The sequence below is a fragment of the Amaranthus tricolor genome, chromosome 12, assembly GCF_026212465.1.
Source record: "Amaranthus tricolor cultivar Red isolate AtriRed21 chromosome 12, ASM2621246v1, whole genome shotgun sequence".
Classification (NCBI taxonomy): Eukaryota; Viridiplantae; Streptophyta; class Magnoliopsida; order Caryophyllales; family Amaranthaceae; genus Amaranthus; species Amaranthus tricolor.
The window spans coordinates 5907922-5922528 of record NC_080058.1 but is presented as its reverse complement, the minus strand read 5'-3'; the positions used below and the strand labels follow the sequence as shown (position 1 = coordinate 5922528).

The following is a 14607-nucleotide window of genomic DNA, read 5'->3' as shown; positions in this document are numbered from 1 at the left end:
ATTGTATATTTAAGTGATATTGAGTTGGTGTCACGAATGAATAAGACGAAAACATAAATTAAATGTGTTGATTAAAATTTTTAAAAAGTACATATTATGATAAAAGTATAAATTGAACAAATTTAATTGGACAGACTAGAAAAATTAGATAAATTTTGTGTTACTTTATTCACTTATAAACGGCCCAAAAATATTAGTATCATTCGTAACACCAACTCAATCAAATAGAAACACTAAAATGTCAGATTCTACGTTTCAAAAAAGAGTGTTGATGTTGTGTGGTGTCATTTATCATTGAGACGATAATTAAAATAATAGACAACGTTAAAACAAGAAGTCGAATTATGATAATATAATTTATTTTTATTGAGCTATTTAATTTAATATATGTATGGAATATGTTTTACGGGAAGACTGTCTCATATAACAATTTGTTATTTTTATAAAGTTTATTTACATGAAAACAAAAATGGGACAGGCAATGGTACCATTTCAGGCACTTCAAGCGTTTTGTGTTGCAGTTGACGCTGTTTGTCCTGGGAAACTCACTGCAGATGTTTACCGTACAGCTAAATACATGAGTTACAAACAGGTTTATATTCTTTTGTAAATTTCTACCATCAAGTATTCATCTATGTTATTTGGACTCAACTAGCCTCGCATCTAACCCATCTATCAATTATACTATCAGTCATAAATTGTTGTATGAGACGACAACTCATTCAAGATGAGTACGTGTCCAAATATTAGCCTCGAATAATTTATAAAAAAATTCAAATTTTTGTTTGAAATAGTGTTCAAATACCTTACCTATATATGAGTGCGAAAGATAGAGTACGACAAAGGTAAAATGTGATAAAGATTATTTAACATCTATCTAAGCTTAATTGTTAGGGTATATAACATATCTTGAAGTCTCAACTATTATCTTATAAGTTTTTTTATTGAGTTTGTCCCTTGATATGGTATCAGAGCTAACGTGACAGAAGGTCACAACTACGAATCTCATTCACCACTCATTTCAAAATGAAAGATTCAGTGTTATTTATGAGAAGGGCCCATGCTACATCCGCACTTCTAGTCAATAGGGTTTATGTGAGGGGCGTGTTAAAATATACAACATATCCTAAAACCTCAACCACTAACTTAAACTCTTAGTTGAATTAGTTCTTTAACATCAACAAATCAATCAAGATTACCCGGCCAACTCTTGATTGATTAGATAATTATCCTGATCTAAATATCATCATATTAAACACTAAACTCTCGGAAAGTCTATAAAATGAAGAGTCCAAGTAACATAACAACCGATGAAGAAAAACTTAATTTTGCATATTCATATCCAACAAATTTTTCGACTTGTACACAAGACCCCTACAAGTGAAAAGCTTGCTACACACAAATCTGATAAGGTTCAATCCTATAATCAATTGGTAATAGAAGGAATACCTCATCAAACTTGTATAGTAGTGTTAAATTATGCTGGACTTATTGTGAGTGCCTGCATATTTACAAGAAAACACAAGGTGCACACTTCATAAACAAAGAATATATACTATCACAAAACCGTATGACAATGGAAAAAAGGCCTTCAATAACTTATAAAGTATACACATCATCTTTAATTTGTCGATATAGGATAAACCATCTCAACAATTAGTCAACTTTTTTCTTATTTTTTGATATGCGATCATATTTGAGTTATTTTTCCAATATCACTCATCAATTTCATGTGACAAGTGCAGTCTTACAAGGAAATAAGAGGTCACAACTTCACCTTAAACACAACACTTGACGAGATTTCAACAAAACATTATGATGCACTAATCATCCTAAGGAGCAAGAGCAGCAGAATATCTATCAAGGAACGAATCAGTTCTTGATTTGGTTCGCAAAGTCTGTTCAAATGGGAAGCCAATTGCTGCAATCTGTCATGGGTTAATGATCTTATTAGCTGCTGCTGATTGCATCAAAGGACGAAATGTTACAGGGTACAAGACTATGAGACATGTAGCCGTAGCAGCTGGTGCACATTGGGTCGAGCCTGTGACTTGAGAAGCTTGTGTTGATGAGAATTTGATTACTGCTGCTTTGTATGCTGCCCATCCTCAGTATATTTACCATCACTTGAAAGCACTTAATAGTTGATGGTTTTGTTTGTGTCAGTCAACCGAATCATAAGCGTATCTAGTTTCTTTGCGGAGTGAGTTCCACATTTCCTATGTTCTAGCTATCTCCTTATATTGGCTTGTTTTAGGTAGATTTGTTATAAAATACGCACGTAGCAACGGCACATGGCGTCACCTAGCGGACGCTAAACGACTTTAGTGATGACCGCCTGATCGGGGGATCATCTTTTGCTCGTTGCCCGAATAGGCGATGATCCATCTTGTCGCCATCTTCCAGCATATTTTGAAAAAAAAAATTAATTAAAAGATTAGCTACGACTAAAGGCAAACTAAAGGCAAAAGTTAGATTATTTAAAAATAATCGAAATGTGAGATTATTCACGGCGGATGAGTAAAAGGTTGGATTATTAATATATCAATTTTTAAATTAATTGATATAGATAATACAAATTTAAATAAAAAATTTCATTTATTTTTGCATTATTATCAACAATGAATTTGTTCTTGAAAAATAGAAAAAGTTTTGAGAAATCTGGAAGTGAATAAAATATTAAAGAAATCTAAAATGAAAGATGAAAAAAATAGAGTTGCAAATGGAGAAATAGTCTTTTTATTGACAACGTTCGTCGCAATTTTTAACTTTTTTTTACAGTGAGTATCAAAACATATTTTAATATCTTGTAATTGGCTTATTCCAAATCAAATCAAGTCATACTCAATTTTGATTAATCGGGTCAATTTTAAAAGACTCTAATTTAACAATGACAAAATTCCTTATAATGACCACAAATTTCTAGTCGAATTCTTGATCAATTTCAAATCAGATCAAAAATTACATTTTTATTTGGATTGTTGTAGGATTTGATGGAAGAGTACGAGGTAATAGTGCCACTACAATCACTCAAAGTTATCAGATGGCAAATTGATGCACTGTGGTCCAATAAGACGAAAAAAGGAGATGTGTGTCCAACAAGTGTACTTGAATACGAAGGTGACCAAACCTATGGCCTACATTTTACCTTAACAGCAACCTTTGAAGACATAGATGTATCAACTTATGACGGTCTTGTGATCCCTGGAGGCCTAGCTTTAGATCATAATGTCATATAAACTTACTACAACATTTCATGCAAGCCGGAAAACTTGTTGCGTCAATTGACTTTGGCTGCTTCTGGTCTTCTCAAGGTATACTTTTCTGTCCTTTTAAATTTTGATTTTGCTTGTATTTTCTCGATTTCATCTACATTTGACTATTTACCCAATTTAATATGTTATTTTGATCATTTATATATATTTTACTATGCACAATTTAAAATTATCAAAAGTTAATATTATATAAGTATGCGATTAAATAAATTATACAATATCTCACTTGACTATATTTTTTCGACATATTAGCCGCAACGTATATTGTTATTATAACATCTCATCTACAACAAGGCTGTCTTTGGATGTTTAAGGGCCTTGCGCAGAAAATTAAGTATGAGTTTATTTAGTATAAATGTGTACATTTATTTTTTAAGCGATAATAATTAATTATTATTTTTATGTATTCATTTAGAGAAGAAAATAAAACAAAATAATAATAGTACTATTTTTTTTATAGGAATATATAATAATGCTACATAATTACCTAGATTGAATAATTATCAATAATAAATAAATCAAACAGTGCCTACTAATAGAAATCGAAAATCAATCAATAACTAACAAATAGTTATTTATCAAGCTAATGAATGTCATTAATTATGAAAAGATATTAACATAAATTATATAATGAAGATTTACACGTGTTGTAAAAATATTATGTTTTAAATTTAGTTCAAAAATCTAATATATTAATTTTCTTAGACACTTAAAATAATAGGACCGTAAGCCATCGCTCATGCTGCTTATGTGGTTGAGCCGAATATGATCTACAATTATAATTTATTTCTATTTCATATATATAAATCTATAATACAACCATTAAAATTATTAAGATATTTTCCTATTAAAATCAAACTAACTTTTCATTATCATTCAAACCGTTTAATATAACTATCAAACACATCGATAATAGGAGTTCAAATTGACATAATCATGATGGATATTGCATTGTCATTTATAATAGCAAACATTCATATTGCATTGGCCATTGCCTATTAAAACATAATAACGACAAAATGGTGAACCATGATCCAAACATAACAAGTAGTAATATTATTACACACCAACAAACCTCATAACCAACATACACTCTTCACTCTCTTAGGCTGATTCCATATCTCAGTTGATTTTCCAAGCTTTCCAACGACGAAACATTTCGAGACCTTTTCTTGTTCTTCTTGATGGTGATTAGCCTGTCGTACACACACCAAGGAAAGCTAAGAAAATGGTCTCGCTTCAACCCCTCATTGTACACACCAAAATACTTAGGGTGATAAGTTACATAATACCAGGCTGATGCTTTTGCATACAACTCATCAGAATCCGGTTCAACATCATCCATCTTTTTATTGAACCATACTCGAGCTTCCTTCCTCAGAGCCCTAACGGCCATTGTAACAGCTTCCGCATCCTTCCTCTTATCAAAGGACTTTGACATCCTCAAGATATTTCCACTCAAAATTTCGGCCTCAGTGGTAATACCATAATAATCCATCAAATTACCAAGCTTATAGTCGTATTGGCTTTTGTAGTACTCCGCATCATCAAGATAATCCTCAAAGCCATCATATTCCATGTCTGGATCACAAGAACTCCTAGCTATATCTCGAGTATATGATCGTATAGCGGTTGAACTAGGAGATCGTTCCTTCACTTCCCTAAACAGCTTGCCTATGACATTGAGTGATTTATAGGTCGGTTTGTCAGGCTTATCCATAAAATCGGGATACTCCTTTACATGAAGGTAATGTGGTATAACTGCTGGGACACCTGTTTTGGGGAAGTCGACAGCTACTGAGAAAAGTTTAGCAAGCTCTATACATTGGCTGCTCATTGCTTTCATTATTTCCTTGTCTGCAAAGGCTGTGTGTGCGTTTGCAATGATACCCAAGCTGTCATTGACTATATAGTCGGTAAAATAATCCATGACATCCTACATGAGTGCACAATCGCCAAAAAACATTAGATTCTGCAATTATATCTCTGTTTGATCTTGAATCTCCAACCATCATTCATCAACTCTCATGAGAACAAACCAAACAAGATAGCTATCAGCCTAACTAAAATCACTTACAAAACACGTGAAGTCAAACGGAAAAAGGGAGCTAATGGAAGCTATGTTACTCGGACTCTTCATTTTGCTTCACATATCCGTGTCTAATCCTTGATGCTCGGGCATTGGTATGACACTTAGACACTTCATTTTAGCGTAATAGAATATTTAGACGTATCCGCCACTTGGACATGACGTACCAGTATCCGACATCAGTACCCGAGTCCAAGTAGCATAGAATGGAAGAAATGATTGTAAAGTATACATATAGACAAAAAGATGTACACAAAATAACTTTTATGGCATATACCTAAGATCACCCAACAAACTGGCTAAGTCCTTATGCAAAAAATTAACAATAAAATATATGACTGAAACAACACACCCACACACATGGAGCAAAATGAATGGAAGGAAAGGAAAACAACCTCCATGGTAACGTCATGATCCAGTTCCGTACTTTTAGCAGCAGTGTAATCCATAGGTTCCTCTTGGCGAGGTGGTACAAGATCACTATCCCAACAAACAAAGTATATATCACCATCCAAATCACTTCCAGAGCATTCATTAGGATGAGGCCTGAAATTACATTCAACGAGTCAAAAATAAGCATAAGAACAAAATTTAAGACTTGTTCCCAACAACATTACATCAATCTATCAGCATGGATTAGCTAGACGTAGTGATAAATCTTGTGCCGACAATTTTTTTAAAGCATATACCTTTTACCCTTCTGGGGAAAAACGACACAGTCAACCATATGATGCAAAGAAGGCACATCTACTGCCTTCAGGATACGGACATCACCAGGGTGCAGACAGGGATTCTTAGCAACAACAATTTTTCCCTTCACAACGTATGTATTTGGCTCAAATTCAGAACCAGTGCAAGTGAGAAGTTCATTGCCAACATTTCTAAATCTTGCACCAGAAACTTGCACAAACACCTGACCATATTCCAAGGTTTTAGTTTCATCAAGACATCCCATCATTGCTCTACCAAGGGGGAGAAATATTCGTGATTTAGTCCGCAATTCCTGCAGCTTTGAAGCCCGAAAAGTTTGCAACATCATTGATAAGAAAGGTTCAGCATCTGGTTTGTAGCCACATTTAAGCATTTCTTTGAGGATGTTTGTAAGCTCCCCTGGGCACATAAGCTCCAATGCCTCTTGTGCCTTCAGGGGATCTTTTAGCATATCATCCAGTTGCTTCAACACCTCTCTTTGCTTCTTCTCAAATACACAATCTGGCACACCAAGAGTTGATAAGAGAGTAATCAATTGTCGATTCATATAACAAGGTTGATATTTGCTGTATGCAAGCACATCAAGTTTATCATTGTCTGATTTATACTTGGACATGCTATCTCGCAATGATAATTTCTTAGACGACAAGGGATCAACAGCAACAACACCCTTAAATCCTCCGTATCTAATCTGGAAGGCAGATGGAGTGAAGCTATAACCACACTTTTTAGCCACTTTTCGAGCAAAATCAAGTGATATCTTTCCAATCCCATCTGAGAAAATATATATATTTCTCCCATTAATTAATTTTACATCAGGTAACATCTCAACTTCCTCTATTGGAACAGTAAGAGATTCTGTAGATGATCCGAAAGATTGACCGAGTCTAGCAGCATATTTTGCTACATTCCTGATACTTCTAAAGTTACCCATCCAATTTCTGATACCCGCTGCAGACAGTCCGGGTCTTGAAGCAAACATCCAGGCAGAATTCTCTCTCAATTGGCTTGATGAAAAGGCCAGAAACTCAAATTTCTTGTCACCAATAACTATCCCGTTTCTTAGAGTGGAACGGATTCTTCTATCAATGTTAGTTCGCTTCACATTGGCACTGAGATCAGAGGAGAAACGCGGGGCTAAATCTGTTGAGTATAGTTTCACTAGATTCTCATCAACAAAGGAAATGCGGAGAAAGTTGTCAATATCGTTGGGATAATTTCTCAGCACTCGGTTGGAAATATTCACCTCTGGGCCACAAAAGTACACTCTGGACGGAGTTACTTGAACTCTGCGCACATAAACCAATCCTGCATCCAATGAAATGGTTGGCTTCTGAGGGCTTCTCCTAGATGTGAGGTATTTTGTGTACTGTTGCCTTAACCATTCGACAGGATTGTAGCAGCACTCCTTCAGATAGTACATATTTTCAAGAGCATATTCAATACAAGCATTATCCATTCTCCTTGGATCAACCATCTGAAAGAAACTCCGATCGAGGTTTGGTCCAGGAAGACATCCAAATTGTACCAGGTGATTCACCTTGTACAAAATATGAAATGGTAAGTCAAGCCCTCTTGGAGGATCGACTATAGGAACAAGTTCCATGTTGTGGGAGAAAGTACTTCCATTTCGTAACGTAAATTGGCCATCATCCTCCTTGAAATATGCAAAGTTAGCTTTGAAGTCTGGAAGTTGGCAATTGTATGGAAGCTCTAAACATATGACTGACGATTGTCCAAAACTCCTTGTGAAGGTGAAATCGGTAGTTCTGAACCATTGATCATCCTGCTCATCCTTGAAATAATTGTTTTCTATCAGTACAGGAAAGCGTAACTTCTCAAAAATTTTGGGAGCCTCGAACAGCTGAAAATTTGAGTATCAGATTATCATTATCTTCCTATACATATTACCATATTAATCAAGAAACTCAACATGTATAAAGTAATGTGAACTAAAAATTACAGTCTCCATTAAACTAGCTACAAATTTAGCCTTCAGAATCCAGGGCCTTGGCTACAAAATCTGCCCAGAGTAAAATGCAGTCATGAGTCAACTGTCTGCTAACTTACTATCACAAATAAGTGTTGACATACAGCCTACAGGTCTAGCAAATGCATCAGGAGCAAACTTTCAAGAATAAAGAGAGCTTTCATTTGGCCTCTTACTAAAGCAAAGTGCCACAAAAATAATTGTGATTCTGTACTAAAAACAAATAGTATTACTCCTTCAGTCCCACCAAATTTTCCCCATAAGCATCCAACAAATCATCATCAAACTCTATATATTCCACATATAGGAAAACTATGAGCAGGGTCTGGGGAGGAAAGAGAGACGGAAATTCATACCCATAAAGGAGAATACGGGAATCCAACAAATGGAAGACAAAAATAATTATTGTGGGTAGTATGAGCAATAAATTTGTTAACGAGCTTGTACTCAACAAAAACCGCATAAGAGAAGAGTTAGCTACACATAAACCCGATGAGGTTCCATCCTAAAACCAATTGGTAATAGGAGAAGTAGCCCATCAAGCTTATTTGTTAGTCCCCCTCACATGTGAGCCCATTTTTAATTGGGCAAGAACACCATTCTTTTCGAACCCGGATATTGTTTTTAATGGAAGACCGATATTGTTTGTTTTCGGTTGATCGGAAACCATCGGCTCATACCATGACAAATTTGTTAATGAGCATGATGTGTGGAAGAAATGAAAAGGTAAATTAAATTTATGGATGAAAATTAAAGAACAAACGTAAAAAATAAGCTGCATCAATGCAGTTTACTAGTCAAATAAGATAACACATGATGCTAAGCACAAATCACAATATTGCAAGCAGACTTTGACAAGCAATCATTGCATACATGTAAAAACAGAACCAGGTTTGAGGCCAAACCTGAATTAAAAGATACTTCACAGAAACATGACGCGGACATCGCAATTCAATCTGCCATATACTTTCATAAGAAAGCTCAAGTTTATATTCGATTGAAAGACATTCAAAGTAGAAGTAAAATTTTCTAAGCCCCAACCCAAATGATAAAGAAACACTTTCTCCAGTCCAAAATGCTACAAACTCTTCTTCTGAGATTTGACATCCAACATGGAGTGATATATTTTCCATTGTATGCTGATATGTTCTTGGCTTGGGCACAATATCATGTTCCATTTCTCGTCCCTTTAAGAAAGAACTTCCATACCAGAACTTCTGAGGAGGTAGGGAGAGCTTCAGAATAAAGTCTGCTATCCTTGCAGTTGTGAATTGCACAATAGCATAACATCTCGTTCCACCGGTTTTAAATTGCCTTATTTTCAGAGCGACCACAGTTCCTTTACCAGTACGGCCCTCCAAAAATGTTTTAACAGCTTCAGCAGACACAGTAGACGGAAAACCAGACAGCTGAATTGTCTTGCCCATGTAGTTGAATTGAGTTGAACAATGTCACTGAAAATGCCAAGTATCAGATTATAGTCGCACAACAAATTGCCCACGTCCAAAAAGAAAGTTATACAAGAGAAGTAGCTTCCGGCAAGAAACATCTTAGTGTTACAAACATTCAAATTTGACGAACGAAAAATGTGTGCAATCAAAAATTCACTCCAAAGTCCATAATGATCAAGAAATGGAATCATCAAACATAGCATGTCACATATATCAACATAGAACTTTGGTTATGATGACAAGTTTTCCATCACCGAACGACTAATTATCACGGCAACAAAAAATACATGACAAAATTATCTTACATAAATACCTTTTATATCTCTACAAAACAGGGATAAACTATAAAACATGCCATTAATTTACCATAATAACATATCATTCTAGCGGTCTCCCTTAAGTTGGATCTGCAGGGTGGGATGTACACAAACATACCTTTATAATAGCAAAACAAGTTGTTTATGATTAACCATTCTTCGCAAATGTCATCTACAAGACTACAACTTCATGTATACAATCAAAATTCAAATGGATCGAGAGAGTATAAAACATTACGTGTATACCCCATAGGTATCAAGAGATTCAAAGCCTCAAAGGGATCATCCAATGATCCAAAGTTCCATTTTTTTCAAAGATATCCCATCAAGTTATTTGATTACAAAGAAAGTAATTAGAATTTCGATTATAAAAAAATTATTAAGATGATTAGGAAGCCAAATAAGTAGCGTGAATGAATGATGAAGTTCGTTCAATCAAGGATAAACACAAATAAAGAACATATTGATCCTAGTAAATGTAATATTATGCATTAAAGTACATAGTATTAGTAAAAAATTACAGTCAAGGATCAAGACGACGAAAGCAACACAAAAATGGAAGTATATATTCTTACATTATACCCATAATAAAAATAAAATAACCCATTTACCTAAAAGAAGGATTAAAGCTTAATTACCTTGATTAAGTATTTAAGAAGAAGAATTAGTGAGAATTCTATATCATTTGAAGGATAATCAAAGAAATATATAAGAAATTTTCAAAGCCAAGCCAAGAGATTTGGGGAGTGAAGAAGACAGTCAGTCACCTACAGTCTACAATGAATGATCTTTGGAAAATTTAAGTCTTATCCGTCAACATCAGGTCAATTTTCGAGTATTTTTTTAATAGTTTAATTTAATTTAATTTATTTTCCAAGGTTAATAAATAATAATGACGGTTTTAAGAATATTAGGAGTTTTATAACTTTACACGTGGCGACTATAAATTGGTTTTGTTATTAACATCTTTTGCTTTGATTTTGCTTGATTCTTCAAACTAATTGGACTAAAGGATTTTTTACTTTTTTCTTTCTTAAAAATTTATATAAAGAATGGCATATTTGAGTTTTGCGTCAAAATGGGATCGGAGACTATTTAAAAGTGGTGAAAATTTTTCTTTTTTTATAAAAAGTATTGATATTTATGTGTTATTGTGTTGTTGTAGTAAGGGTAAAAGGGTAAAAAAATAAAAAATAGATTTAGGACATTTTCAATGAATTGGCCCAATAAAAAAATGTCTCATTTTCTATGAATAGAAGGGATACTAGTATGGTAGTATAGGAGAAAAAATTGTAAAAGATATTGTACGGATCCAATGGCTTCATAAAGCATTGATGGGCATGGCAATGCTTTTTTTAATTATATAAGATTGGATGAGGAAAAGGGTGAGAAATTTCAAATTTAAGACTTTGTCCGAAAAATTATAGTATTTACTCTGAAAAATTTATATATACTAGGGATAAAAATAGTTTGAGACGTTAGATCCATATTTTAGACTACTAATAGTTTCTTTAGTTACCTCATGTCCTAGGGTGTAATTGTTTCTTACACGCTTTATTTTTGTTTCGTTGTATACTTATCTTGGTTTTATTTTATTTATTTATTTATTCTTTTTATTTTTATTTCTCATTTTTTGTTAGACTTAGTTTTTGCTTTTGCTTTTTTTTCTGCTAGTAGTTGCACTCTTGAAACAACATTGCCACGTATATCCTCCTTTTGCAGGGCTCTTGCTGTTTCAGGTAAAATTGACCATTTTTCTCTAGTTCTCCCTGTAAAAGAAGTACGAGTATGGATTGTACGTTATCTTCCTTCACTCAGACCCTACTTTTGGACGGAATATTAAATATGATGATGATGACAACTCTAATTAAATCATTACCCAATTATTTATGGTAAGACGAGCGTTAAAAATTCTTCTTTTTCATTCTTCTATTGCAATTTGCCTCACCTCGAAGTGCACTAGGCTTAAAGCAACTCAATCCTTAAATATTATCACCCTTTTCATTTTATCGCCACCCCCTAATGAAATTACGAATTTGCCCCTGGATTTTCAAAAAATTGCGATTTTGCCACTGGACTTAAAATTTACTATATATACCACAATCTCACGAAAAATTTTCTTATCACATTAAAAAAACAAACTTACCAAAGCAAATTTTTGGAGCAAAAACTAAGAAGTTCAATCCGCAAACAATTAATCGAAGTAATTTTTTTTTCGAATCTTATTATTTTCAATTTAAAAAAAATAAAATTGAAGTGAGTCGCATAAATCTGGGCGACCAGGCCCCGGTTCAGTCGCACGAAATGTGCGACTGAACCGAGGTCCAGTCGCAATTTTTTCTGCGACTGAACCGGGGCCTGGTCGCCCAGATTTGTGCGACTCAATTTTTTTTTTCCGTTTTTTATGAATAATAATTATTTTTTTTAATTATATTATTATTGTTATCATTATTACTGTTATTATTATTATTATTATTATTATTATTATTATTATTATTATTGTTATTATTGTTGTGATTGTTATTATTTTTATTATTAGATTTTTATTTATGTTTTAATTATTAATTTATTATTTTAAATATGTTTGTTATTATTATTATTATTATTATTATTATTATTATTATTATTATTATTATTATTATTATTATTAACTTTTTTATATTCTTTTGAATATTATTTTTATTATTATTGTTGGTGATGTTGTTGTTGTTGTTATTGTTAATGTTATTAAATTTTCCTTAAATTTTATTTTTAATTATTGTTTTTGTTATTAGTGTTATGATTATTATTATTGTTTGTGTTATTATTGTTATGATTATTATTAATGTTATTTTTTTTTTAATATTGTTATTATTATTATTATGATTATTGTGAATTCAGAAAATTAATTACAATAATATTATTGATAATCGTAATAATAAATATGTTGTAATATTATATTTGTTGGTAATTATTAGTTAAATTTTATTGTTGCTAATTAAATATTGTTTTTTTTTCATGTGGTTAATTTAACGTAATGTTTGATTATGTTCATTTATTATTAATATTTACTTAAATTATCAAAAATTGTAGTAAATGGCTCGTAATCAAGGAAAAAGAAATGGTTTTTTTAGACACAGTATTGCCCAAAGGTCGAGTGCGCTGGACCCAGTGCGAACCCTTCTTGATGACCAGACTAGCAGCATCCAGAGTAGTTAAGACATATTCAATAGATAGAAAGACAATAATTAATCAACAAAACCTTTTTTCCTGGGAAGACGTCACGAATAGCTGCAGATAAACCGTTCGTCTCGATCGATTACAATGACGCTAGGAGTCTGAGCTGTGCCGAAAATATCTCTCAATTCCTGCAACACCCAAGAATATGACACAGCCGCCTCATCTCGCATCAAACAGAACGCAACCAAGAAGTTGTGATTGGTTGGCGTCATTCCGATCACTTCACATAGTGGCCACTTTTGGTTGTTCGTTTTGTACGTTGTATCTATCAACACAACATACGGTCATGTACGTATCATTTGGATAGACGTAGGATTTGCAACTAATAATCTGCTCAATTCTCATTCACTATCCAAGTCTGTCCAGACCACGTAATTAAGTTCTGTGGCTATATAAAGACAATGTTGAAGGGGAGTCCTACCCTCCATCTCTTCTCTCCTTATTGATTGTCTAATATTATATATCTGATTCATATTAGCATAAAAACCAGGAAAAATTTCTCTAATAGAATTCATAATAAAGGCCGGTTGCATTCCGGTTTCACTAAGCTGTCGTATGTGCTCCCGAATATCTACATTGATCCTATTTGCTCTTACATGACCATTTCTGTACACTAAGAACGGGTGGTTATGTCTTCCTTTTTCACCAAGACACACCCTTACCGTCCAAGGTCTTTCTTCTGGTTTATGACTACTTTTAGAACTAGGTCGGACATGTATTATCTAGATTATGTAAATCACCCCTAATATTACCATAGCGGTGACATCTTAAATACACACTAACTCTACAACGTCCTTTTTTTTATAAGAAGCACGTGTAAATTGAAAACCAATTGTTATTGCTATCGCATCGGCCCAACTATGTAATTCATCTTAGGAAACAAAATCCCTATCCGTAACAAAGCTACCGGAGTAATCTACGTTGTCTCCGAAGTTTTCAAACTCCTGCAAATTTCAAATAAAAATAATATAAATTAATTACATTAATAATGAAAATATAAATAATAATAATAACAAAAATTATTTAAAATACTAATACTAAAAAAAAAAAAAAAAAAAAAAAAATAATAATAATAATAATAATAATAAGAATAATAATAAAAAAAATACAAATAATAAAATTAATAATAATAATAACAAATAAAAAAATAATAATATAAATAAAAAAATAAAAAAAAATTTAATCGCACAAAACTGGACGACTGAACCATGGTTCAGTCGCACAAAACTGGGCGACTGGACCATGGTTCAGTCCATCAGTTTTATTCGAATTTTTTTTTTATAAAAATTACGCCGATTCAAATCGAAAAATTTACGTACCGGATACGATTCATAGTCGCTTTCGTTAGCCATAGTTAATCGTTTACAAGTAACAGCTTGTTTAAAACCGAAGAACGTTTTTAGAGAGTTTTTAGAGAGATAGTACTGTGTTTGAATTCGTACATCATATAAGAACGCGTCTGAGAATTCAATATATATAGAGAAATCTTAGGGATTAAAGTGTTAATAGTGTTCTTAAGTGTGATTTACATTTGTTAATTAAGTTTTAAGTCCAG

At 33.0% G+C, this 14607-nt stretch overlaps 1 protein-coding gene and 1 pseudogene across 3 annotated transcripts; one reads left to right on the top strand and one right to left on the bottom strand.

Moving 5' to 3' along the window:
* Window positions 1-238: 238 nt before the first annotated feature.
* LOC130828470 (protein DJ-1 homolog D-like) lies at window positions 239-4277 on the top strand (annotated as a pseudogene).
* On the bottom strand, window positions 4123-10604 carry LOC130828334 (RNA-dependent RNA polymerase 1). 3 transcript variants are annotated; one of them, XM_057694265.1, is made up of 5 exons: window positions 10472-10604; window positions 8971-9519; window positions 6054-7939; window positions 5760-5910; window positions 4123-5211 (listed from the first exon to the last, which is right to left on the bottom strand). In XM_057694265.1, exons 2-5 carry the CDS (start codon window positions 9490-9492, stop codon window positions 4372-4374), a joined length of 3399 nt encoding a protein of 1132 aa, XP_057550248.1. In that variant the 5' UTR covers window positions 9493-9519; window positions 10472-10604; the 3' UTR covers window positions 4123-4371. The 3 variants fall into 3 exon arrangements, with proteins under 3 accessions (XP_057550248.1, XP_057550246.1, XP_057550247.1); XM_057694263.1 differs by lacking the exon at window positions 10472-10604 and adding an exon at window positions 9952-10365; XM_057694264.1 differs by lacking the exon at window positions 10472-10604 and adding an exon at window positions 10072-10365.
* Window positions 10605-14607: the final 4003 nt, after the last annotated feature.